The sequence below is a fragment of the Mobula birostris genome, chromosome 2, assembly GCF_030028105.1.
Source record: "Mobula birostris isolate sMobBir1 chromosome 2, sMobBir1.hap1, whole genome shotgun sequence".
NCBI lineage: Eukaryota > Metazoa > Chordata > Chondrichthyes > Myliobatiformes > Myliobatidae > Mobula > Mobula birostris.
Window position 1 is genome coordinate 124,800,494 of NC_092371.1, and position 26,863 is coordinate 124,827,356.

Below are 26,863 nucleotides of genomic sequence, written 5' to 3' on the forward strand. Positions count from 1 at the left end.
AGAAACGGCACTAAGCTGAAGTAGGTCAGGTGTGGAAGGAAAGATAGAGTTAATGATTCAGGATGAAGATCCATCATCAGACAGAGAGAAGCAAAATAGCTTTAAGGAGCAAAGAATGTGTCAGGAGGGATGGATAGGACAAAGGAAATCTCTTGGATAGGCTTGGGCCCAGGTGGCTATGGGAATGGAGGTGCTGACTCTGCTCCTTCTTCCTCAGATGCTGCCTCACCTGAATACTTCTAGCATTTTCTGTCTTCGTTTCAGATTTCCAGTATCTTTAATTTTTAAAAAAATTCTTTATTACTCCTGACAACAGGCATTAGGTAAAAAACTGCACTGGGTGTTTCACAACTGTCTTAGAACATAGAGCGTAGCACAGTACAGCGCGGGAACAGCACTTCAGCTCACAGAGTTGTACTGAGCTCATTAAATGTCTAACTAAATTAGTCCACCCTGCCTACACAAGTCTATATACCTCCATCCTCTGCATATTCACCCGCTTATCTAAGAGCCTCTTAAACATTTCTGTTGTATTTGCCTCCACTACCAACCCTGGCTGCACATTCCAGGCACCTAGTGCTCACTGTGTAAAGTATTTGGCCTGCACTTCTCCTTTGACTTATACCCTCTCACCTTAAATGCATGCCCTCTATTTTTGGTCACTTAGACTTTGTGGAAAAGATGCCAGTTGTCTATTCTATCTATGCCTCTCATATTCTTACAAATGTTCATCAGATCTTCCCTCTGCCTCTTCCTCTCTAGAGAAAACAACCTAAGTTTGTCTAACCTCTCCTTAGAGCACCGGCTCACAAATTGAGGTAAAGGGAAAGGTTTTAAGAAGGGAAGTCAAGTTGAGAGGCAGAGATTTAAGGAGGGAGTTCCAGAGTTCTGGACTTTGCCTGTTGAAGGCTGTCAATGGTGGAGCGACGGAGACAAGGAATGTACAAGAGGCCAGGGTTACAGCAGAGTACTTTAATATTAGTTTTCCATTCTCCGATTTTACTCACTCTAGATTTACAGCCAAGTGTCACAACTAATGTGTCAAGGCTGCCCAGATACAATCTCCCACTGTGCTGAACACTGGAATAACATTAGTTATTGTACAGCCTGCCGGAAGCATGTACTAACCTGTGTTTTCATTCTGGTGGCCTGAAAACACTAAGGTTTCTGCAGATGGGGCACCAGCAGCGTAGAGCTTGCAGGGCTGCTACAGTGACTCAGCTGTGCTGAGTTCAAACCCAGCCATGGGGAAATTGGCAGACTGCGTTCAGTAGGAATAGCCAGATCAGAGAGTAGGCAGCTGCTCGATAAAAGGGAAATAAGGGACATAGAACACAGGAGCAGACCCTTTGGCCCACAATGTCATGTTAAACCAATTAAATTAGTAAACAAATAGCTAACTAAACTAATCCCTTCTGCCTACACAACGTCTATATTCCTTCATTTCCCTCAATATTCATGTGCCTATCTAAATGTTTCTTAAAAGTCCCTAATTTATTTGCCTCTACCACCACCCTAGGCAGCACATTCCAGGCATCCACCACGCTGTGCGCAAAACATTTGCCTCTCACATCTCCTTTGAACTTATCCTCTCTCAGCTTAGATACATGCCCTCTGGTATTACACATTTCAACCCCTGGGAAAAGATATTGTCTGTTTACTCTATCAATGTCTCTCATGATTTTACAAACTTCTATCAGATCTCCCCTCAGCCTCTGCTGCTCCAGACAAAACAACCCAACTGTGTCCAAACTCTCATACACGCACATGCCCTGTGATCCACGCCACATTGTGGTAAACCTCTTCAGCACCTTTTCCAAAATCCCCACCTCTTTGTTAAAATGCATGCCATATGCCTTCTTAACCACCCTGCCAATGTGTGCAGCCACTTTCAGGGAGCTATGAACTTGGACCCCAAGATCCCTCTGCTCATCAGCACTGCTAAAGGTCTTGCCTTTTTTTTGGTCCGGTAAGATGGCAGCGTGCTCGGGCGCAGCAGCCTCTTTGGGTCTAAACAAAGGTGTTATTGTTATATCTTTTGCATCTCTCTTACGATTGCACAACTCTGCTGGGTACAAGAACATCGAGCTCCGCAGATCTACCCTTCTGGCAAGTTGCTGGATAGCGGTGGAGCTGGACTTGTTGCGCGCTGTGATGCAGCCTGCTTCAGCTATCCAGGGAAAAAGGGGTCAGAGGTGGTGTTTGGATGGTGTGGGAGATTATCTTTGATGTTTTGGTTGTGATTGCAAGACCCTGTTGCACATTGGCAATGTAGAATACTGCAAGTCCAATTCACTGGTTTATTGGCGAGGCAAACAGCGAAGGAGCTGCGTGGCCTTGGTTATGGCATGGTCCAGGCCCTCTTGCCTTGTGGGGGGGGGTCACCTGTTCCGGTTGCCAGGGAAGAAAACTCCAGAGCTGGCTGTGTGGTACTGGATTCTCTACTGGGTCAGGGACTGGTCCCTCCCATCAGTGGTACCCTCCAGTATTCGCTCAGTAGAAGATAAACTGGATTGCGATATGAGAAACAGCTGTGGGCTTGTTTTTGCAGAAACGCGGCTCCAGGACAACGTCCATTGCACCATCAATCCATAGGCCATGACCCTCAGAGACTTGGGCTATATTATTATATTTCTTTGTAAATGTATGCCTTCTCTGCTGTCATTATTAGATATGCTATGTGGTGTGTGTGACTGTTGGTACTGTGTTTTGCACCTTGGCTGCAGAGGAACGTTGTTTCATCTGGCTGTACTCATGTGTATGGTTGAATGACAATTAAACTTGAACTTAACAGTGTATTATCTCTTTACATTTGATCTACCAAGGTGCAACACTTCACGTTTAGCCAGGTTAAATTCCACGTGGCGTTTCTCCACCCATAGTTGCAACTGATCTATATCCTACTGTCTTCTTCGCCAGTCTTCTACAATATCCACAACACCACTAATCTTCATATCATTTGCAAACTTACAAACACACCCATCTACATTTCATCCAGGGCATTTATATACATCATAAACAGCAGAGATCCCTGTACTGATCAAAGACCTCCAACCAGAATAAGTCCCTTCAACCACAACCCTCTACTTTCTTTGGGTAAGCCAGTTTTGAATCCAAATAGCCAAATCACCATGGATCCCATGCATCTCAATCTTCTGGATGAGCTTCCCATGAGGGATCTTGTCAAATGCCTTATTAAAATCCATATAGGCAGCATCCGCAGCTCAATCTTCATCAATCATCCTCAACATCTTGTCAAAAAACTCAGTCAAGTTAGTAAGACATGACTTGCCCTGCACAAAGCCATGCCAGCTCTCTCTAATTAGGCCATAGTTTTCTAAATGTTCGTAAAGCCTATCCCCAAGAATTCTCTCCAGTAATGTCCCTACCATTGACGTGAGGCCTATCAGTTTATAGCTTCCAGGACCCTCCCGGGTTCCCTTCTTGAATAATGGAACAACAAAAGGAATAAGGGTTTCTATGGGAAAGGAAGAAATTGTGTTGTGGTCATCTCAGGGTGGATAATAGAAAGCAGCTGATCACATGACCAAACTGCTCGCCCAACCAGAGTGCTTGATTAGCATTAGGACACTCAAAGGATTGCCTCATTGTATGGGAAGGTGTGAAGAGATATGAGTTATTATCTGTCCCCTCACTGTCTGTGATTGCTAACACAGAATATGACCAAAGGGCTGCTACAAGGGACAAATACCAGGTGGGATATTATGGAAATAGAAGCCACCAAAACCTTAGAACATAGGACATAGAATATAGTACAGCACAGTACAAGCCCTTCAGCCCACAATGTTGTGCCGACCCTCAAACCCTGCCTCCCATATAAGCCCCCACCTTCAATTCCTCCATATACCTGTCTAGTAGTCTCTTAAATTTCACTCATATATCTGCCTCCACCACTGACTCAGGCAGTGCATTCCATGCACCAACCACTCTCTGAGTCAAAAACCTTCCTCTAATATTCCCCTTGAACTTCCCACCCCTTACCTTAAAGCCATGTCCTCTTGTATAGAGCAGTGGTTCCCTGGGGAAGAGGCGCTGGCTATCCACTCTATCTATTCCTCTTAATATCTTGTATATCTCCATCATGTCTCCTCTCATCCTCCTTCTCTCCAAAGAGTAAAGCCCTAGCTCTCTTAATTTCTGATCATAATGCATACTCTCTAAACCAGGCAGCATCCTGGTAAATCTCCTCTGTACCCTTTCCAATGCTTCCACATCCTTCCTATAGCGAGGCGACCAGAACTGGACACAGTACTCCAAGTGTGGCCTAACCAGAGTTTTATAGAGCTGCATTAGAATGCAGAGGAAGTGCCCTCTGCCACCTTGTTCATATGCATCTTGAAAAAATGAATGACCTTATAGATGGTTATAATAATCTGAGGGGCATAGGTAAGGTAGATAGTCACTGTCCTTTTTTTTTAACCAGAGTATGGGACCCTAACACCTGTCTTGATTTTCATAAACTGACTCACTTCTCCATCTATTCAGTGGCAGTTTGTTCCCAGTACAGGTTTCTGATTAGGCGGAGGTCTTTTGAATGTAGACTTAATTGATATAGTTGTTGAAGAAGGTGCAAAAATGGGTCTATCTTTCAATCACAAAAGGACAGAATGTATGGTGATATCCAAAAAGAAGGAGAATCCTATCTGCAGACTGAAAATAAACATGGAAGACATAAAACAAATACAGAACTTTTGCTACTTAGGAAGCTGGGTGACATCAGATGGCAGGTGTGACATGGACATCAAAAGAAGAATAGGGATGGCAAAAGACACCTTTACAAGAATGAAGAGTATATTGACCAACACTAAAGTAAACATGGCAACCTGCCTCAGAGTACTGAAATGTTATGTTTATCCAGTTATGTTATATGGATCAGAATGTTGGACAATATCTAGTAACATGTGGAAACGAACTGAAGCAGCAGAGATGTGGTTTTTGAGGAGGATGCAAAGAATATCATGGATGAAACAAATATCTAATGAGGATGTCATGAACAGAGCAAGCACAAAAAGAGAAATAATGTATGAGATCATGAAAAGGAAACGTAACTTCATTGGACATGTGATTAGGAAAGAGGAGTTAGAATGCATGGTAATTATGGTAAAGATTGACGGGAAGAAAGCAAAAGGAAGGGACAGACAAATGATGATGGAGACAGCAGACAGAGAACTGGAAATGAATACCAATGAATTGATCTACTCGACCCAAAACAGGAGTGTGTGGGCCATGGCAGTCAAAGCTCAATCTGGGCTTGGCACCTGATGATGATGATGAAGGAAGCCTAAAACTAAAGGGCATAGGAGAAATTTAAGGATTACAGAGACAAGTTTTTCACATCGGGGTTGGTGCGCTTATGGAATGAGCGCCAGAGGAAGTGGTAGAGACTGGTACAATTACAACATTCAATAGACATTTAGACAAGCACACGAACAGGAAAGGTTTGGAGGGATTTAGGTCAAAAGCAGACAAATGCCATTAGTATAGATGGGCATTTTGGCCGGCATGGACAATTGGGTTAAAGAAACAATTTTATGCTGAATGATCCTAGCATTCAATGAATAACACATCTCAAGCACCGATTCACAGCCGTGCAGGTTATAGCTCTTCAAGTAAACATCAAACAATATTTTCCCTCCATTTTCAATCTAATTTTTCAAACTAGAAGTTAAGAATCTCCTCCCTGGCACTCAGATCTGTACTAAATACCTAATTCTAACGAGGATTGAATTAAGGTATAAATAAAACTAAGATCTACATTGAGAGAAGGGGAATGGTGAGAAAGGAGTCTGAGGTGATTAGTGGAATGCGGAAGAGTGTAAGGAGAAAGGAGAGGTGGAGTTGGGATGGATTTTCTCAATTGCCTTTACTTGCTCTCTAACTCTATGAAAAATGCTTTTTGATGCCCTGATGCAGTGGGAACGTCTCCTTTTGTCTGGTTGACCACACTCTAATGAAGACCCCCACCAAGACCACCCTGGTGTGGTGGGCGTAACAAACTGCTGTTGCTGTGGGTAGCCTAGCAACTCTGCCCAAACACACATCTCAATGCTGAAGTTACCTGGCAGCATATCATCATCAGCAGAAGAGCCGTGATTGTGCAGAGACAAGGAAAATACTAAGTACCGGGGTTAGATAATAAATCAACAGGCGCCATAGGTATTTTTTTGCTTTCCCTTCTGCCCCCCTCTAGGCCAGATCCAACAGTGCATCATTACCAAAGGAGTGCCTCCAATACCTCTGACAGTCCAGCATCTCCCAGACAATAGGACCGACAGCAGTGCAGCCACCAGCATGATGTAGCAACATTGCAGAACAGTGCAGCATCATCACCAGTGCAGCACCCAGCAATGCATCATTTCGATAGAGCAGCACCTCAACCCCAAACAAACCCCTAGCAAAACCTCTGGTAGCAGCAGAGATACAGAGGAGCAGATTGGGAGGCAGACTTCGGAAAGGTGTAAAAATAACAGGATTGTTATCATGGGTGACTTTAACTTCCCTAATATTGATTGGAACCTGATTAGTTCCAAGGGTTTAGATGGGGCAGAGTTTAAGTGTGTCCAGGACAGATTCCTGTCACAGTATGTTTTAATTGGGGAAAGGATAGAATCAGAGAGGACAGGAAAATTTTTAATTGGGGAAGGGCAAATTATGAGGCTATAAGGTTAGAACTTGTGAGTGTGAATTGGGATGACCTTTTTGCAGGGAAATGTACTATGGACATGTGGTCGATGTTTAGGAATCTCTTGCAGGATGTTAGGGATAAATTTATCCCAGTGAGGAAGATAAAGAATGGTAGGGTGAAGGAACCATGGGTGACAAGTGAGGTGGAAAATCTAGTCAGGTAGAAGAAGGCAGCGTACATGAGGTTTAGGAAGCAAGGATCAGATGCGTCAGTTGAGGAATATAGGGTTGCAAGAAAGGAGCTTAAGAAGGGGCTGAGGAGAGCAAGAAGGGGGCATGAGAAGGCCTTGGTGAGTAAGGTAAAGGAAAACCCCAAGGCATTCTTCAATTATGTGAAGAACAAAAAGATGGCAGGAGTGAAGTTAGGACCGATTAGAGATAAAGGTGGGAAGATGTGCCTGGAGGCTGTGGAAGTGAGCGAGGTCTTCAATGAGTACTTCTCTTCAGTATTCACCAATGAGAGGGAACTTGGTGACGGTGAGGACAATATGAGTGAGGTTGATGTTCTGGAGCATGTTGATATTAAGGGAGAGGAGGTGTTGGAGTTGTTAAAATACATTAGGACAGATAAGTCCCCGGGGCCTGACGGAATATTCCCCAGGCTGCTCCACGAGGCGAGGGAAGAGATTGCTGAGCCTCTAGCTAGGATCTTTATGTCCTCGTTGTCCACAGGAATGGTACCGGAAGATTGGAGGGAGGCGAATGTTGTCCCCTTGTTCAAAAAAGGTAGTAGGGATAGTCCGGGTAATTATAGACCAGTGGGCCTTACATATGTGGTGGGAAAGCTGTTGGAAAAGGTTCTTAGAGATAAGATCCCTGGGCATTTAGAGAATCATGGTCTGATCAGAGACAGTCAGCATGGCTTTGTGAAGGGCAGATCATGTCTAACAAGCCTGATAGAGTTCTTTGAGGAGGTGACCAGGCATATAGATGAGGGTAGTGTAGTGGATGTGATCTACATGGATTTTAGTAAGGCATTTGACAAGGTTCCACACGGTAGGCTTATTCAGAAAGTCAGAAGGCATGGGATCCAGGGAAGTTTGGCTAGGTGGATTCAGAATTGGCTTGGCTACAGAAAGCAGAGGGTCGTGGTGGAGGGAGTACATTCAGATTGGAGGGTTGTGACTAGTGGTGTCCCACAAGGATCGGTTCTGGGACCCCTACTTTCTGTGATTTTTAATAACGACTTGGATGTGGGGGTAGAAGGGTGGGTTGGCAAGCTTGCAGACGACACAAAGGTTGGTGGTGTTGTAGATAGTGTAGAGGGTTGTCAAAGATTGCAGAGAGACATTGATAGGATGCAGAAGTGGGCTGAGAAGTGACAGATGGAGTTCAACCCGGAGAAGTGTGAGGTGGTACACTTTGGAAGGACAAACTCCAAGGCAGAGTACAAAGTAAATGGCAGGATACTTGATAGTGTGGAGGAGCAGAGGGATCTGGGGGTACATGTCCACAGATCCCTGAAAGTTGCCTCACAGGTAGATAGGGTAGTTAAGAAAGCTTATGGGGTGTTAGCTTTCATAAGTCGAGGGACAGAGTTTAAGAGTCACGATGTAATGATGCAGCACTATAAAACTCTGGTTAGGCCACACTTGGAGTACTGTGTCCAGTTCTGGTCGCCTCACTATAGTAAGGATGTGGAAGCATTGGAAAGGGTACAGAGGAGATTTACAGGATGCTGCCTGGTTCAGAGAGTATGCATTATGATCAGAGATTAAGGGAGCTAGGGCTTTACTCTTTGGAGAGAAGGAGGATGAGAGGAGACATGACAGAGGTATACAAGATATTAGGAGGAATAGATAGAGTGGACAGCCAGCACCTCTTCCCCAGGGCACCACTGCTCAATACAAGAGGACATGGCTTTAAGGTAAGGGGTGGGAAGTTCAAGGGGGATATTAGAGGAAGGTTTTTTACTCAGAGAATGGTTGGTGCGTGGAATGTATTGCCTGAGTCAGTGGTGGAGGCAGATACACTAGTGAAATTTAAGAGACTACTAGACAGGTATATAGAGGAATTTAAGGTGGGGGGGGTGGTTATATGGGAGGCAGGGCTTAAGGATCGGCACAACATTGTGGCCGAAGGGCCTGTACTGTGCTGTACTATTCTATGTTCTATCCCAACTCTCTTTCATAGTAAACTTTGACCTCCAATAACATGGATGCCTGGTAGGGCAGCAACACTCTGACAGAGAAGGAGCTGTTGTTGTATCCCAGCCTTGGGTATGGACACTATCTGTGGTGGTCACCAATGGCTTATTGGAGATGAATTATCACAACTCAATCAACATTCTGGTCCTCTCTAGTACTTTGCTCAGTACAGAGAAATTAAAATCTCCCTCTGTAGCTTATTGCTGTGAGTTTCTGCAGAGTCTTCCCACCTCTTCACAGACTTGACACAGACTACAGTATAAATCCACTGAACTGAGTTGATGAAACCAAAGGCTGACGTGATGAGGATGGATTGGAAGTGAGACAACAGGGTGGAAAAGGCATATGGTGCACCGGCTTTCATCATTTATAGCAGTGGGGATGTTACGTACAAGATGGTACTAGTTAGGTCGCACTTGGAGTGTTGTATTTGGTTCTGGTCACTTTGCTATGGAAAAGATCCCATTAGGCTGCAAAAGGTGTAGAGGAGATTTACAAGGATGTTGCCATGATTTGAAGGACTGCGATATTAGAAAGAGTGCCTCATTGTTTGGGAAGGTGTGAAGAGAAATGGGCGATTATCTATCCCCTTCACTGTCCATGGTTGAAAACCTAGGACTGTGCCCAACTGGTTGCCACAAGGGAGAGGTTTATGGGGAAGGTTAGCAGGTTAGACTTTATTCCTTGGAGCAAAGGAGACTGAATGTCAACCTTATTAAGATATAAAATCATGAGGGGCATAGATAGGATGAACCCACACAGTCTTTTTTTCTCCAAGGTTGATCAATCAAGAAGTAGAGGACATAGATTTAAGGTGACAGAGGAAAGATTTACTAGGTACCTGTAGGGAAATATTTTCACACAGTATGTATTACGTAGAAGCAATGATTACCAGAGGAAGTGGTAGAGGCCAAGCATGGGCAAATGGGCCTAACTTAGATGTACATCTTGGTCCCATTGATGAGTTGAGCTGAAGGGCTATTTCCATGGTACATGAATCTATAGCCCCACTGAGATGTTAAGAAAAATAAGGAGGAGAGTAAGGAGCAGGAGCAAGGCCTGGATGGGATATAAGTATATAGACCATCATGGCAACTTTTAGCACAGTGAGTGAAGTTGCTGCCTCACGGCTCCAGGAGATGAGGTTCTATCCTGACCTTGGATGCTTTTTGTGCGTAAAATAGCCACCTTCTCCCTCTGACTCAGTGCACTTCCTCAGATTCCTTTTGACTTCCTCCCACATCCTAAAGACATGTGGGTTGGCAGGTTAAACTTCCACTCTCAATTACCCCTAGTGTGTAAGATGAGTGGTAGAATCTGGGGGAGTTGATGGGAATAAAATGGGATTACTGTAGGCTCATCTGTTATTGCTGGCATGGATACAATGGGCTGAAGAGACTGCTTCTATGCTGAAAGGCCCTGATTCAATGGCAGGAACAACTGGGATGCCTGGGTGAGGAAGTCAGCTGTCTGAAACATGAAGGAAGAGAGCATGTGTACTTCAGACAGTGAAGCCACTAGGTGGCAAAGAAACAAACCAGGCAAGTACAAGGAGAAGCTGAGCGAGAGGCAACACACCGATTACACAGCGGTAGGCCATTCCAAGCCATCATTGCAGAATAATAAAGTCATGTGATAAGGGGATGGTTGTAAATTTCCCAAAGCCAAGATAAAGGGAATTTGGAATTTGTGTGCTGATCATAATGAGGTTATTCTTTGTACTGAATTTTAAAGCCTGCTGATTTTCCCCAGAGCGAACACACTCCTTTATTGAGAGACCCACTGCTTATTTGCCCTGTGCACACAACACTCACACATCCCAATCCTCACAGGTCTCTTTAGGTACTGAAGTCATAGATCATAATTTATAATGCACATCGTAGAGTTCACAAGCTTGTGTACGGTGTGAAAAGAGCCCCACTAAGAGCCCAAAAACAACTGAATAAGGCTTTTATCTGCCACCATCTGGGGTTGCATTTTAAATCTATCACCTGGACCCATTTAAACTCACAAGGCAACAGCCAGAAGGTGAGTCCCAGACAAAACACAGGGAGTCAGTGAAGAAATTATAGACTTTCATCTTGCATCCTTTTCTATCTTGTCAGAGTAGAGTTCTCACATTCTCCTTGTGACCATGTGGGTCTCCCCTGGGTATTCTGGTCTCCCCAATTTCCTACCACATTCCATAGACATGCAAATCAGTAGGTTAATTTTCTCCCACATTCCACAGACATGCAAATCGGTAGGCTAATTGGCCACTACACATGAAAGTGAGAGAGGAGAAGGAGAGCAGGCTGCAGGGAAATAAATGTGGGAATGGGATTGAGGAGTTCGCTCTGGGCTGCATAGACGATGGACGGAATGGCCTCCTTCCATGTCACATAGAGCTAAATAGGAAATAGGGCTTTCTTCGCAAATTGTCCAACCTGGTACGGGAACTGTACCTCCCTTAATCGCAGGATTCTGCAGAGAGTGGTGTGGACAGCCCAGCGCATCTGTAGTTGTGAACTTCCCAGGATTCAGGATATTTACAAAGACAGGTGTGGAGGATCATTGAGGACCCGAGTCACCCCAACCACAATTTATTCCAGATGCTACCATCCGGGAAACGGTACCGCAGCATAAAAGCTGGGACCAATAGGCTCCGGGACAGCTTCTTCCACCAGACCATCAGACTGATTAACTCACGCTGATGTGAGTGTATTCTATGTTACATTGACTGTTCTAGTTATTATAAATTACTATGATTGCACATTGCGCATTTAGACAGAGACGCAACATAAAGATTTTTACTCCTCATGTATGTGTAGGATGTAAGAAATAAAGTCAATTCAATTCCATTCAACCACGTCGCATGTCCACTCTCAATCTTGATGCAGGGTTCAATCCAAAACATCGACCATTTCTTTCCTCGCACTGATGCTGCTTGATCTGCTGAGTTCTTGTGTATTGCACCAAACTCTAGCATCTGCATTCTTTTGTGCCTCCAGCCTACCCTTACATCCCAAGTTCTCCCATCCCAGTAACATGTTCATAAACTAGTTTTGCACCCTTTCCAGTTCAATACAATGAAAAGAATTGAAAATGTTCTTTGCTCTTTGCCCCCCAACACCTGCTGTGATTCGGTATTGCTACAAATTTTCAGATTTGACCATCTGAACCCAGTCTCAAACAGAATTATGCCTCACTCTCTCGTCTACTTCACCCCATTCTTCCAGTGGGCTGCGGGGCGATTACAGCAGTCCCTTTCAAAACAAAGATGAACATTTTAAACTCAGCAACACAGGGGTGCAGCTGCAGGAGAGCTGCTGTTTGACAGCTCCCGAGATCCGGGTTCGACCCTGACCTCTGGTGCTGTCAGTGTGGAGTTTGCAAGTCTTCCTTGTGACCATGTTGGCTTCCTCCAGGTGCTCCAGTTTCGTCCACATCCTAAAGGTGCATGGGTCAGTAAATTGCCCTGAGTTTGTAAGAGAATGGTAGAACTTGGGAACAGCTGATGTGTTCGTGTGGGGAACAAAATGGAATGAGTGTAAATAGTGCACATTGGTCAGCTGAACTTGACGGGCTGAGGGGCCTGTTTCTGTGCTCCGGCCATGTATGGCTTTATGTTGCTGAACTAGGACAGTGTGCAGATCTGACAGCTGACTGCTGCTAACACACTGCTCTGGGGGGGAGAACCAGGCCATGCAGAGGTATGTGAAGGAAATGCAGCTCTGAAAGGAAATCTACCTGGTCGTACCAAGAGCATGCGCACTCCACACAGGCAATGGTGTAGAAGGATGCAAGGCAACTTCCACCAGTTTTCCAGCTGGCTCTTAGTGTGATGTTTGGGTCCCATGTCCAGCTTGCAATTTTACAGGAAAGTAACTGGCAATGCATTTATTTGTTGGCCGGTTATGATATTACCAGGTATTGGCAGCATTTATTCTGTTCCTAATTACACTAGAATGGGGGAGGCAGTTATGAGTCACACATAGGCTAGGCTGGGTAAGGACACTTCAGTTCCTTCCCAAAAATCAATAATGAACCGAGTATATTTTGGAACAATCCAGTAGTTTCATAGTTACTATCACTAGCTTTAGTTTTAGATTTAATTAATGAGGAATTTAAATTCCTCAGCTCCCCTGAGGAGATTTGAACTCACGTCCCTGGATCAGTCGTTCAGATATTTGGCCGTTTGATACTTAATTACGATGGGGCTACACCTCTGAGGAGTTCCAGATTATTAAGCTGCTCGTGGTAGGTTTTGAACTTGCTGGTCCTGCAGCAAACGATGCACATCCACTGTGCCTTGCATGATCACTGCACTCTCAGGACTGAGCAATTTACGGGCAGTGTCACCCGTGCAGTCAGGTCACAGCAAGGTTTACACACCTAATTCTAGCCCAGAGAGCGAGTTCAGGGTGTCGGCCCTCTTGGGTGAACCTACAGATCATTAGGCCTGACTGGAAGATGAGACAAGGGTGTCATTCTCAGCCAAAGAGGGACTGTTTCTAATCATTTCTTCACTTATGGGATCATACTGCATATCAAATGGATTAATCAGTAAAACACACCACCACTTTTGAAATGCAATCCATTAGAGAATCATAGAGTTATTGAGAATGGAAATGTACTCTTTGGCTTTAAGCTGCCTTCCTGAGAAAGTCCCATTTGCCTGTATTTGGCCTATATCCCTCTAAACCTGTCCAAATGTCTTTTAAACACCATAACTGTAGCTGCCTCTGCTGCCTTCTCTGACAGACCGAAGAAGCAGAGAAGATGGGCTAAACAGCCTCTCACTCTCTGACACGCATACACATATGGAGACACATACCATAAAAACATACATAAACTACGTGAAGGCCAAGCTCCATTCCTAGGCACTGATACCTTCTTGCAGAATTTATGGAAAATAGAATTGTGTGGAAAGAGTGGTTGTTGGACAGGCAATGCAGGAAGTATTTGGAACACCACAATCAAAGCAAAGGGGAAGTGCTTTTTGCAGAATGGCCCGGGGCAATCGGAAGTGGCTGTCAAGGGAAGTTAGGGCCAAGGAAGAACAAAGTGTTGAAATGATAGGCAGGACTGATGCTTCCTAAGTGAAGAAAACAACATGATGAAATCATATGCATTATCAGATATGCCCCAGGCCTTACAGCAGCATCCACTGTAACCCTATCCTAACCATATCTGTCCGTGGTTTGCTGGGAAGCATGCCAGCGTTCAGCTCTTCAGCAACAACAATTCTGACTGAAGAAAGTGCAAGGTCTCACGTTTTACCCTTTGACCCTCACAAGCCACCCGTTGATCTTCACCGATTTCTATAGACGTGCCACAGAAAGCATCCTATCCGGAACAACACAACTTGGTGTGGCAACTGCTGTGCTGGAGGCTGTGATAAACTGCAGAGAGTCATGGACGCAGCTCAGCATCTCACTGAATGCAGCTTCTCCTCCATGGACTCTCACTTTGCCAACGTAATCAACGACCCCACTCATCCTGGACATTCTTTCTGCTTCCCTCTCCCATCGAGCAGAAGATACAAAAGCCTGAAAGCACAAACCACTGGCCTCAAGGACAGCTTCTACCCCACTGCTATAAGTGCCCCACTGTTGAATGGTCTCATAGAATGACAACACAGACTCATGACCTACAATCCACCTTGTCATGGCCTTGAACCTTATTGTCTGTTTGCATTTCACTTTCTCTGTTATATTTTATTCTGCATTCTGTCTTTATATTCCCTTGTACTATCTCACTGTACTATTGTAATGAAATGATCTGTCTTGTCTTGTCCATACTGGACCAACCGCCGCCACTGGGCTATAAACGTGCAGGAGCAATGTGTGGTTAAGTGCCTTGCTCAAGGACACAACACCCTGCCTCGGCTGAGGTTCAAACTCGCGACCTTCAGATCACTAGTCCAATGCCTTAACCACTTGGCCACGCACCAGAGATCTGTAAAGATGGCATCGCAAAGCACCGTTTTTCACTGTACTTCGGTACATGTGACAATAATAAACCAATTTCCCACTTAACAGTTTAGCAAACTTATGTCCAGACCTCTCGATTGGTTCTACCCAGAGGTATCTTTGAGGGGCATTCGCTGATGTGGCATCAAAAGTGAGGGAACCAGGCTCCCATTTGTCGGGGCAGAGTGCCCATTAACAAAGCAAAGAGAAAGTTAAGTTGTAGTGTTTTATTCTCTCGTGGCATGTGGGTATTGTGAGCCATTTATTGCCTCTGCTTAAAAGCACCTGAGAAAATGGAGAGGTACCTCCTTTGACTGCTTCAGTCCTTCAAGTAAAGTTGTCCCACAGTGGGTAGGAAGTTCTAGGATTTAAACTCATTGGCAATGAAGAAATGGCAATATATTTCCAAAGCTGTGCACACACAAAATGCTGGAGGAACTCAGCAGGTCAGGCCTATGGAAAAAAGTAAACAGTCGACGTTTCGGGTTGAGATCCTTCCTCAGGACTGAAAAGGAAGGAGGAAAATGCAGGGTGAAAATGTGGGGGAAAGGGAAGAGGCTAGCTGGAAGGTGAGAGGTATAGCCAGGATGTTGAGAAGGTCAAGGACTGGAGAAGACAAAATCTGACGGTAGAGAAGAGTGGAGCATAGAAGAAAAGAAAGGAGGAGGGAACCCGGGGGAATTAACAGGCTGTTGAGAAGAAGTGAAAGGTCATGGTGGGGGATAGAGGAAGGGGAATGGGGAAAATTTGTCCATCGGAAGGAGAAATCAATGTTCATACCTTCAGGTTGGAGGGTACCCAGGCAGAATATAAGGTGTTGCTCCTCCACCCTGAGTGTGGTCTCATGTTGACACAAGAGGCGGCCTTGGATTAACACATCAGAATGGGAATGGGAATGGTAATTAAAATGTTTGATCAACAGGAAGTCCTGCCTGCAGTGGATGGTGCAAAGGTGTTCGACAAAGTGATTCCCCAATTCACAGCGGATCTCACCTTTGTAGAGGAGGCCGCATCTGTAGCATCGGACACAATGGATGACCCCAGCAGATTCACTGGTGAAATGTTGCCTCACCTGGAAGGTCTGTTTAGGTCCCTGAATGGAGGTGAAGGGGGGAGGTGTATGGACAGGTGTAGCATTTAGCCCGCTTGCAGGGATATGTGTCTGGAGGGAGATTACTGGATAGGGACAAATGAACAAGGAAATCGTGAGGGGCACGATCCCTGTGGAAAGCAGGGGGGAGGGAGAGGTAAAGATATGCTTAGTGATAGGATCCCTTTGGAGATGGTAGAAGTTGCGGAGGATAATGTGTTAGGTGTGGAGGCTGGTGGGCTGGTAGGTAAGGACAAGAGGGACTCTCACTATTACAGTGTCAGGAAGATGTGGTAAGTGTGAATGTACGGGAAACGGAAGAGATGCGGGTGAGGGCAGTATCAATATAATGTCCTAGAATGGAAAGGCACATCCTGGGCGAGAATAACACCCACATACACAACACTCTAAACATGACATCCATTTTGAATCATCAAAGAGACACAAGAGACTGCAGATGTTGGAGTCCAGAGCAACAAAAAATCTGCTGGAGGAGCTCAGCAGGTCAGGCAGCATCTGTGGAGCGAAATGAACCACTGATTGCTTTGGGTCAAGATCCCTCCACAGATGCTGCCTGACCCACTGAGTTCCTAAAGCATCTTTTGGTAAATGAGCCTGTTATCGTCACACATACCAAGGTATGGTGAAAATGTTGTTTTCCATACCATCCATATGTAACTACAACAGTGCACTGAGATAGTCCAAGAAAAAAAAAACATTAACAGAATGCAGAATAAAATGTTACAGAGAAAGTGCAGTGTGGGCAGACAATAAGATGTAAATCCATAACGAGGTAGATTGTGAGGTCAAGAGTCCATCTTACTGCCTTATGTCATGCTGCTGCAAGTGGATATTTCACTGCATCTGTGCATACGTGTGACAACAAACTCAACTTTGGCTTTGAATTGTACTGGGGTAGGGGTGGGGTTAAGAGACATCCTGACCTGTGTGCAACGATGGGGGAGCTTGAGAGACAGCCACACAGAGGGCAGCACGGCTGTGCAGTGGTTAGCACAACGCTTTACAGTACAGGCCACCCAAGTTCAATTCTCAGCAGTTTCCTCCAGGTGCTCTGGTTTCTTCCCACAGTCCATTGACGTACCGGATTGTAGGTTAATTGGTCATTGTAAATTGTCCCGTGATTAAATCGGGGGATTGTGAGGCAGTGCAGCTTGAAGGGTCGGATGGGTCTGTTCTGTGCTGTATCTCAATAAGTAAAGAAATAAAAGATAGGATGACATGCCAGTTCTTCCAGCCATAAGTTTCCACGGTTCCACCCTTGTAAGTCTTTGTCTTTGCTGTTCAGCTCTAATTTCCCAGAAATATCGAATATTGTGTGACATTCTGATCACCTAGACAGAGGGATGAGGTTATTCAGCCAGAAATGCTGCAGGAAAGACTTGCAAAGATGTTACTAGATCTGGAGGGCATGATATGTAGGGAGAGGAACACAAGTGGCTCACAGTGGTTTCTAAACCAATGAGGGGCATAGATAAGGTGAATGATGACAGTCTTTTCCCAGGGTTAGACGAGATTAAAAATAGAGGGAATAGGACCAACGTGAGAGGGGAAAAATATGAGGGGAAAAATATAAGGGTAAATGAGTGGTAACTTTTTCACACAGAGAGCTGTTGGTATGTGAATGAACTGGCAGATGAAGGAGTACAGGCGAGTACAATTGCTTAAGAGGAGTTTGGATAGGTAATGTACATAGATAGGAAAGGATTGGAGGGATATGGGACAAATGCAGGTAAATGGGACCAGATGAGGTGGGCAAGTTGATCGGCATGGACAACTTAGACCAAAGGACCTGACTCTATATCTCTGAGTGGTTGAAGATATACAGAGGCATCTTATGCATGAATGACTTTAGCAGAATTGGCATTCATACAGGCATTAAGGTCATTGGATCCACGCCACTGTGTAGGGCTGATACCTCAGTGTGCAAGCATCCATACCACAGAAGACCACAAAGCAATTCAAATGTAGCTGTCAACAGACTGTCTTCCAGTTGCATTCTTTCAAATGCTGCATGTAAGTTCAAGTTTTAATTACCATTCAACCTTACATGAATAGAGCCAAATGAACCATCTGGGTCATGAAGTATGTTCCCTGAATATTTCCATGAAACATGAAATTTTGAGACACATTATGGAGCACAAACCACTAGTAAGTAGTAACATGATTCTCGAGTGCTAACTACCTTTACACACTGTAAAACAATATTATTTCTGCAAACACTATACAGGGCCAATATCACTGGAACATATCGTAAAGCACTTTTGAAGAACACATGGCAGCTATATATATGTTAAGAAACACAATTAGAGAACAGATATCATAGATAGAACAGCACAGCAAGGATCAGACCCTTTGACCTTTTACATCTGTGCTGACCATAATGCCAAGCAAATCTTTTCTGCCTGCATATGATCCAGGTCCACATCTAAACACCCCTAGAATGCCAATATTGTGCCTGCATCACCACCATAGTTGGCAGCGCATTCTAGGCACCCACCACTCTGTGTAAAAAACTTGCTCCTCACATATTTAAATCTATGCCCTCCAGAATTTGACATTTCTACTGGGTGGGGCGGGGGGAGGTTGGGAGGGGAGGGGAAACGGCTGTCCATCCTTTTCAATGCCTCTCATAATTAAATATTTTTATTTTATTGAGATACAGTGTGGAGAAGCCCCTTCAGGCTCTTCAAGCTATGCTGCCCAGCAACACGCCCCCCCCCCCCCCCACTATTTATTCCTAGCCGAATTACAGGACAATATACAATGACCAATTAATCTACTAAATGGTAGGTCTTTGGACTGTGGGAGGGAACCCCCTCAATCACGAGAGAACATACAAACTCCTTACAGGCAGCGGTGGGAATTGAACTTGTGTCGCCTGTACTGTAAACTGTTGGCCAACCACTACACTACCGTGCCAGCCCACACAATTGTATATAATCATATATACTTCTATCAGTCCACTCCTCAGCCTCTGAAGCTTGATAGAAAATAATCCATGTTTGTCCTGCCTATCTTGTAAATATTACTATACATAGGGCAGATATTACCTACATAATGTATATTGTCAAACACTAATGTAGAACACATATTATCTGAATATCTTAAGAAATGATATGATACGGTGAATGGCACCCCTGCAAATCTTACGAAGAGGAGGTAGCCCCTGAATATTATTAAACATAATTATAAAGAATTTGTTGAGTACAGAAAATCCTGCATTTGATATCCTGTTTTTAAATTACCCTTCTTTTTAACACAGCATTTCATAGATATCACAAAATTAATGTCTGATGACTGACATTCTTTGAGATGAGGAGAAGGAGAAAATGGAGGATCTGGTAATGTTATATATCATGGTACAGTAATGTGTGGCGAACAAGCATAAAAATGGTGACTCCACACAAATGAGGACTGAGAAAGGTTTCCTTTAACAGCCGCCACAGGGAAATATTTTTGCTCAAATACTGAGCCTGTCCTGCCGCCAAGCCTTTGTCCCATTCCATGCAATGTTAAAGGGACAGGAAGGCTCTTCATTCTGGGAGACACAGGCTGGAATATAATCAGGAACAAAGATATATAATTGTATTGATGGGAGATGAGAGTAGGGGGAGAGGTTAAATTAAACAGAGATTCTTTTCATCAAGGAATGGTAACCACATAACAACTGTGGATGATGGGTGACAGGCTCAGTCAGTGAAGGAAGCTGAAAGGCAACTTTTTGTCCTCCAAATTATAACTTTATTTGAACAAGAAAGGACTTTGCACATCGATGTAAGCCTCCTTAAACAAGATGAATGTGTCGTCTAGCCACAACTGTCACGCTTTTGGATATTTAGGGAGTAAACGCATACAGAGACATGCACATACATACACACACACACACACACACACACACTCACACTAACATGTACACAGACACTCTACTCTCACACTCAAACACTCAATTCTCTTTCACACACACACACACACACACACACACACACACACACACACAAAGACCCACCCTGACAAATGGATGGAAACACACAACCAGATACAGAGACATACACAGACACATGCAAGCAGGCATAAGCACACGCACAAACATGCAGACGAACACAGAGGCACATATACAGAACGACATATGCAGCAGAGCATATACACTAAATATCACATACACCTATTCACAAAAAATATATTCACTTAAAGATGTGTCATACAAGCATAAAGACACACATGTTTGTGCATTTTATTTATTTTCACAGATTTTTTAAACGAATTCAACCAAGATTTAGAGCAGGAGACGAGAAGATCAATGGGACTTCAGACCGCTCAAGAAGCGTCTCCTAGCAACATGTGGTGACTGAAGTGATTTTATGGTCAGCCCCTACAAACGTGGCAGTGTAAGGAGATTATCTGCAGCATACAGAGAAGGTCTCATATTCAAGGGACTGCCACAACGGACTCTTGAAAGATAAAGAGGAACAATAAAGAAGGGTTCGCGGCACATCTGCTCTAGTCAGGATTTGCATGTGAAGAGGTAGCAGAAGATGTGACTTACTGCCACACAAGGCAGGGTTCCCTGATTTCTGATGCCCTGGCATGCCAACAGCCAATGGAATAACAAACTGAAGCTCAGCACAGAACAAGGAAGAAATTAATTATCCTAAGGGTAAACTTGAAGGCTATTTGAGCCAACTATGTTTGGTTACAAATCAAGGGAAGGGAGGCATTTAAATTGTCTGGAAACAACTCTGTTGCTTCTCAAGTAAGACCTCCCTTTCATTGCTGTTTTAATGAATAGCTTTGGTGAAAGTAGGCCTGGCTCCTGGGACTGAACTAAATCACTGTCCTTGTTTGTTGAAGTTCAGTAGTTAACAGTCTTGCCTCCTGATCAGAAAGCTTATGTCCTGACAAGCAAGGTGGCTTTGTTGGACTTGGTTTGGACACGGGCCAAGCTAAGTGAAGGAAGTGTGGGCAAAATCTAGAAAACAGGACAATATAAACTCTGCTAATCCAGTCCTTGACTATTGAGTCCTCCAAAAGGATAGCTCACTGGGTGACGATTCCCATGTTCCCTGAGAAGTTCCCAAGAATGAAGTTTCCTCATTGCCTTGACACTGGTCGGGGGTCAAAGTTCCCTCATTGCCCTGATAATCATATCAGGCAGCAATCATATTGGTGCCCACTAAGAGCAGTTTGAGTGGCTTCAATGATTGCCAACTGGTAGCATTCACATCTACTGTGATGAAGGGCTTCAACATGCTGGTTATGGTTAGAATTAATACCTGCCTCGGCAAGGACCTGGACCACTACAATTCAACTGCAGCAAGTCTACAGCAAATGCAATCTCACTGGCTCTTCACTCGGCTTTGGAGCACCCGTACAACAGCAATACATACATCAGACTGCTGTTTATTGATTACAGATCAGTTTTCAAAACATCATCCTTTCAGTATTAATCACCAAGCTTCTAAATCTGAAGCCTCTGTACCTCCCTCTGCAACTGGATCCTTGCTCTCCTCATTAGGAGACCACAGTCAGTATGATAACATCCCCTTCTCACTGACAACCAACATAGGCACACTTCAAGAATGACTGCTTCGCTCACTGTTCTATTCTCTCGGCACTCACGATTGTGTGACTGAGCACAAATCAAACAGCATTTACAAATTCACAGGTAACATTACTATTGTTGGTAAAATCTCAGATGGCGACAAGGAGGCTGACAGGAGTGAGATGGTTCAGTTGGTTGAGCGGTCTCACAACAACAATGACAGTAACACCACAAAATTGATTGTGGACTTCAGGAAGAGGAAGTTGGGAGTACATACACCAGTCTCATTATAGGATCTGTGGTGGAAAGGGTGAGCAGGTATCAAAATCCCAAAAGATCTTTCCTAGACACAACACATTGATGCAATCATGAAGAAGGTATGCCAGTGTCTCTACTTCATTAGGAGTTTGAGGAGATTTGGTATGTCACCAAAGACTCATGGGAATTTCTCCAGACATAGAGTGGACAGCTTTCTGACAAACTGCACTGCCACCTGGTGTGGAAGCTTCAATGCACAGACCACAGGGGTTGGAGACTTTGCCAGCTTCATCAGAGGTTCAACCTCGATGAAATCTTTAAGAGGCGGAGTCTCAAGAAGGCAGCATCGATTGTTATGGATACTCACCACCCAGGTCATGTCCTCCTCTTGTTATTACCATTGAGGAAGTGGTAAAGGAGCCTGAATTCCCACACTCAACAATTTAGGAACATCTTCCCTTCCATCAGACGTACCAATTGGCCGAAGATACAAAAGCCTGATAGCCACATACAACCAGGCTCAAGGACGACCTCTATCCTACTGTTATCAGACTCTTGAATGGACCTTTTGTACAGTAAGGACTTTTGGCTTCATCATCTATCTCATTATGATCTTGCAACTTATTGTATACGTGCACTCTTTTGGTACCTTTTGCATTTTATTCTATATTGTCATTGTTTTACCTTGTCCTACCTCAATGATCTGATCTGTATGAATAGTTTGTAAGACAAGCTTTTCACTGTATCTTGGTACATGTGAGAATAATAAACCGATTCCAATTTCAGCACCATCCAACAACCTCCAATCTACCACCCTCTCGTCCCTTTTCTTAAAGACAGTGGAGTGAAGGGATATAGGGAAAAGGCAGGAAAAGGGTACTGACTGTGGATGATCAGCCATGATCGCAGTGAATGGTGGTGCTGGCTCGAAGGGCTGAATGGCCTAACCCTGCACCTATTGTCTATTGTCTGTTGTCTATCATCAGATTTCTGAATGGTCTATGAACCCACGAACACTACCTCATTATTCTGTTATTTTTACACCATTTAGTCATTTTTTTAAATTAAGACTAATCTTATGCCTTTGCACTATACCATTGCTGACATTTCACATCACACTTGACAGTGATAATAAACTTGATTCTGATTCTGTCAGAGGGCAAAGTTTCTCACTGCCCTAACACTGGTGGCCAGGGATCCTTCATTCCCTTTAAATTTACTGGGTTCACCAAAAAATGTATGATAACATCTAAGAGCAAAGTGTGAGGGCGTTGCATCCAATAGTCCACAAAGCTGGAGTTTTAATGCAGTATTTGTTGCATTCTTGCAAGTTAATTCATGCTGATCTTCCTCAGCCTCAATCAGTAGTGCATGGGGGTGGGTGGGGATAGCGATCACAAGGAATTAGGTTGGACAACTCCCACCACCCACCAACTGTTCCACGTTAACATGATAGCTATTGGTATAACTTGGCCCAGAACAAAAACAAAATCCCTACACAGATAATGTCCACAGTTTTCTTAGTGTAAGCAGCTTCTAATGGAACCGGCCAGTGGTATGAAAGGGAGACCTTCTCATCGGCAAACTACATTGTGGAAAGTAAAGGTTTGAAATAAAATTAAACAATCATAATCGTTGCAAGTTTTTATTTTTAGATTAAAACAGCCTGGCTTAGCAGACCATGAAAATCTGCAAAGCACAGTGGGTGGCAAACCAACAAATTGTACTCGCTTTCTGCACTTTTATCTAAACATGTGGTAGCATTTTATTTACTTTCTTCGGGACTCATATGGTTCTGCATTCAGTTATTGCTGGCTGCTTTTCACTTTGGCTCAGAGGCTCTCTCCTTCTTCTCCTTCCAGGTCTAATATGAAGCCTTAGACAACAAAGTTCCTGCTAACACTGAAGAGCACTTGTCAGGGTTGTCTTTACTGAGGCCTGCTTCCAAGCCAGTAGGTAGTCCACAGGCTACTCCAATACTGGGCTTTCTAAAACGCGCTCCTGTACTGCTGATGGGGATAAATGGCCGTCAGTAGCTCAGTGCTCAGATTCTCACAGAGTGAGCTCAGTAAGGGCAGGCATACGGGTTCTCTGGTAATCCTAACCAATGGGAAAAGGGGCTCAAAATCACACCTCTCTTAGGATCCAAATAAAGAGGTTTGCCTTAAGACTCCACAAAATCCTACCATCAGATCCACTGCTAATTGAATGATATGATTTTGTGTACGAGGGAATCTCAGTGACAGGTCCTCTGTTAACTGAGTGATCTGATTATCAGACCCTTGTTTAACAAGGGCCTTAGCACTAGAATCCCTGTTAACTACGAACATCTGGGGGACTCACCAATAGGTTTCCTGTTACCTGAGTGTTCTCATTGACAGACCCTTGTTTAACAGAGAGTCTCCCCATCACTTAAAACAGTCTCACTGTCAGTACTTAAACCCTTAGAATAGTCTCACTATATGTCCGCAGTCCCATCAGCAGTAAATACTTTAAAATGGAACCGGCTACCAACATTGACCAGTCTGTGGCCCGACACCGGTGATAAAAGGAAGTGGAAGCGAGATGGCCGACTCTTCACTCACCAGGTGGCAAGTCAGCAGAGAGAATGGGCAGATGGGTTACACCCCCCAAATGTTTGCCTACCTTGTCTTTCGCCTCAGCCAAAAGGTCCTCCATCTCAGAAAAGCTGAAGCTGGCAACAGTAATGAAGTCGCTCATGACTGGAATAAACTTGTCCTCAGGGCTCCGTATGCGGCTTTTCTGGTAGTCCAGCTCCTGGAGGGATGAAGGGAAGGAGAGGGTCATGAGGAGTATTTCTATTCTACAGCACAAAGCGGAACAGTGATGCAGCAAGTAACTCTACCAGGTAGCTCCAGAGAACCAGGTTCAGTCCCGACCTAGGGCACTGTCTGTGTGGAGTTTGCATGTTCTCCCTGTGGCCACCTGGGGACTCCCACTCCTAAAGATGTGCTGGTAAGTTAACTGTGTGCTGGAGATTACCCTTCAGCATTGGCCAGTGGAAAAATGAATCAAAAGGAAAAGTGATGGAGACACGAGAGAAAAAAAAAGCAGGGTTAGGGGCAAAGGGAAGGCTGTGGGGCTGACAGGATTACTCAGCTGGAATTGTCATGAATCCAATGGGCTGAATGGCTGCTTTCTTAAACAAGGAAGGAAGCTTCACCTTTTGTACCTCTCCCCACTCTATTAAAGGGGACCTCTCCTTTTCCAATCATTAAATAGGAGACTGACAATCCTTCAACAAAGGGAATGTCTCACCATCCTGATGAGAAGAATTACCCCATTAAAGGTGACATGAAACCTCTCCCGGGAAGCAGATAATTCTGCCTCCCCACTTAAGTGTAGGCTCACTGTCAGACCAACGGTCAAATAAAGAGTTTGTCTGCCAGTATCCTCCTAAAGGGATTGCATGCCCCAGTGGGCATTCCCACTCATTTTTCGATTGGAATTAGGATGAGCCCTAAGACCCCGGCATCCCGTGCTAAAGCAAAGCCACTGCTTATCAGACTAGGGAATCAGTGCAACATGTCTGCATACACCCACTCCATTAGGTTCCAGCCACATCCTGTGTGCATCTTCCTATCTACTGTGAGCTGAAAGCTCTTTAATGTAATTACATTTCATTACATGGGTTCAACAGTTACTGCTGCACGTGCTGCTCCAGACCCAGCTGAGCTTCAGGCTCTTATCTGAGTAGGAATGAAAGATACTTTGATCAAGCAAACCTAGTAGCTGCATCTCCAGTCAGAGAGATACAGCACGAAAGCAGGCTGTTCAGATAACTGTGTCCGCACGGAGCATCAGCCATCCACTTACACTCTAGGTAATCCATTTTCTTTTTTTACTCCCCGCATTCTGTTTGGTTTTTGACTGTTTTTGATTGAGTGGCAATTTACAGCACCCAATTAACAGCGGAAGGAAATTGGAGCACCCAAATGAAGTCCACAAGGTTACAGGGTGAACTCCTAAACTCTACACAGACAATGCCTGAGCTCAGAATTGGACTTTGGTCAGTGGAACTGTGAGGCAGTGGCTCAACGAGCTGTGCCACTAAGCACCTAACTAGCGCAGAAGAGTTTCAGACCCCTGCCCAGCTTTGCTGAGCGGATACAGGATCTAACCACTCTTATTGTACCTTCAACCCAATCTCCCCAACCTTGGTAAACTTTCAGCTTTTCCTTATCACCATCGGTTCAAAAAGCTGCTTCCAATTCCTCTTTAAGGGAGCATGTTTCGAAGACTCCCAACCCTCTGGGAGAGAAAAAAAGATCCTCTTAACCATGTCTTTAATAGGCAATTCCTTATTTTTAAACAATCGCTCCCAGTTCTAGATTCTCCTACAAGTGGAGATATCCTCTCTACATCTGCTGTGTCAAGATCCTCTTGGGTCTTGTATGTTTCGGTCAAGTTCCCTCTCATCCTTATAAAGTTCTTGCAATTCAGTATTTCCTCATAAGTCAACCCACCTTCTCCAGCAGCTAGTCCACTAAGCCTTCTCTGAACTGCTTCCAGCACATTAAAATCCTTACTTATAATGAACAGTGGTCCAGATGTGGTCTCACCAATGCCCTTTATAACTTAAGCATAATTTCCCTATCTTTTAATTCATTTTCCTTCATGATAAAGGGAGTAGGGATAGCCCAGAAAATTATAGACCAGTGAGTCTCACTTCAGTAGTTGGTAAGTTGATGGAGAAGATCCTGAGAGGCAGGATTTATGAACATTTGGAGAGGCATAATATGATTAGGAAAAGTTAGCATGGCTATGTCAAAGGCAGGTCATGCCTTACGAGCCTGAATGAATTTTTTGAGGATGTGACTAAACACATTGATGAAGGTAGAGCAGTAGGTGTAGTGTATATGGATTTCAGCAAAGCATTTGATAAGATACCCCATGCAAGGCTTATTGAGAAGTAAGGGGGCATGGGATCCAAGAGGACATTGCTTTGTGGATTTGGAACTGGTTTGCCCACAGAAGGCAAGGAGTGGTTGTAGACGGGTCATATTCTGCATGGAAGCCAATGACCAGTGGTGTGCCTCAGGGATCTGTTCTGGGACCCCTACTCGTTTCGATTTTTATAAATGACCTGGATGAGGAAGTGGAGGGATGGGTTAGTAAATTTGCTGAT

General features: G+C 44.3%; 1 protein-coding gene across 4 annotated transcripts in view; it reads right to left on the reverse strand.

Moving 5' to 3' along the window:
• The window catches only part of daam2 (dishevelled associated activator of morphogenesis 2), a 698,379-nt gene that overhangs the window by 31,844 nt on the left and 639,672 nt on the right, over window positions 1-26,863 (reverse strand). For all 4 annotated transcript variants that reach the window (XM_072247466.1, XM_072247475.1, XM_072247485.1 and 1 more), the window contains exon 23: window positions 24,361-24,492. In XM_072247466.1, the coding sequence (XP_072103567.1) occupies window positions 24,361-24,492 (132 nt within the window). The remainder of the gene's footprint in view (window positions 1-24,360; window positions 24,493-26,863) is intronic.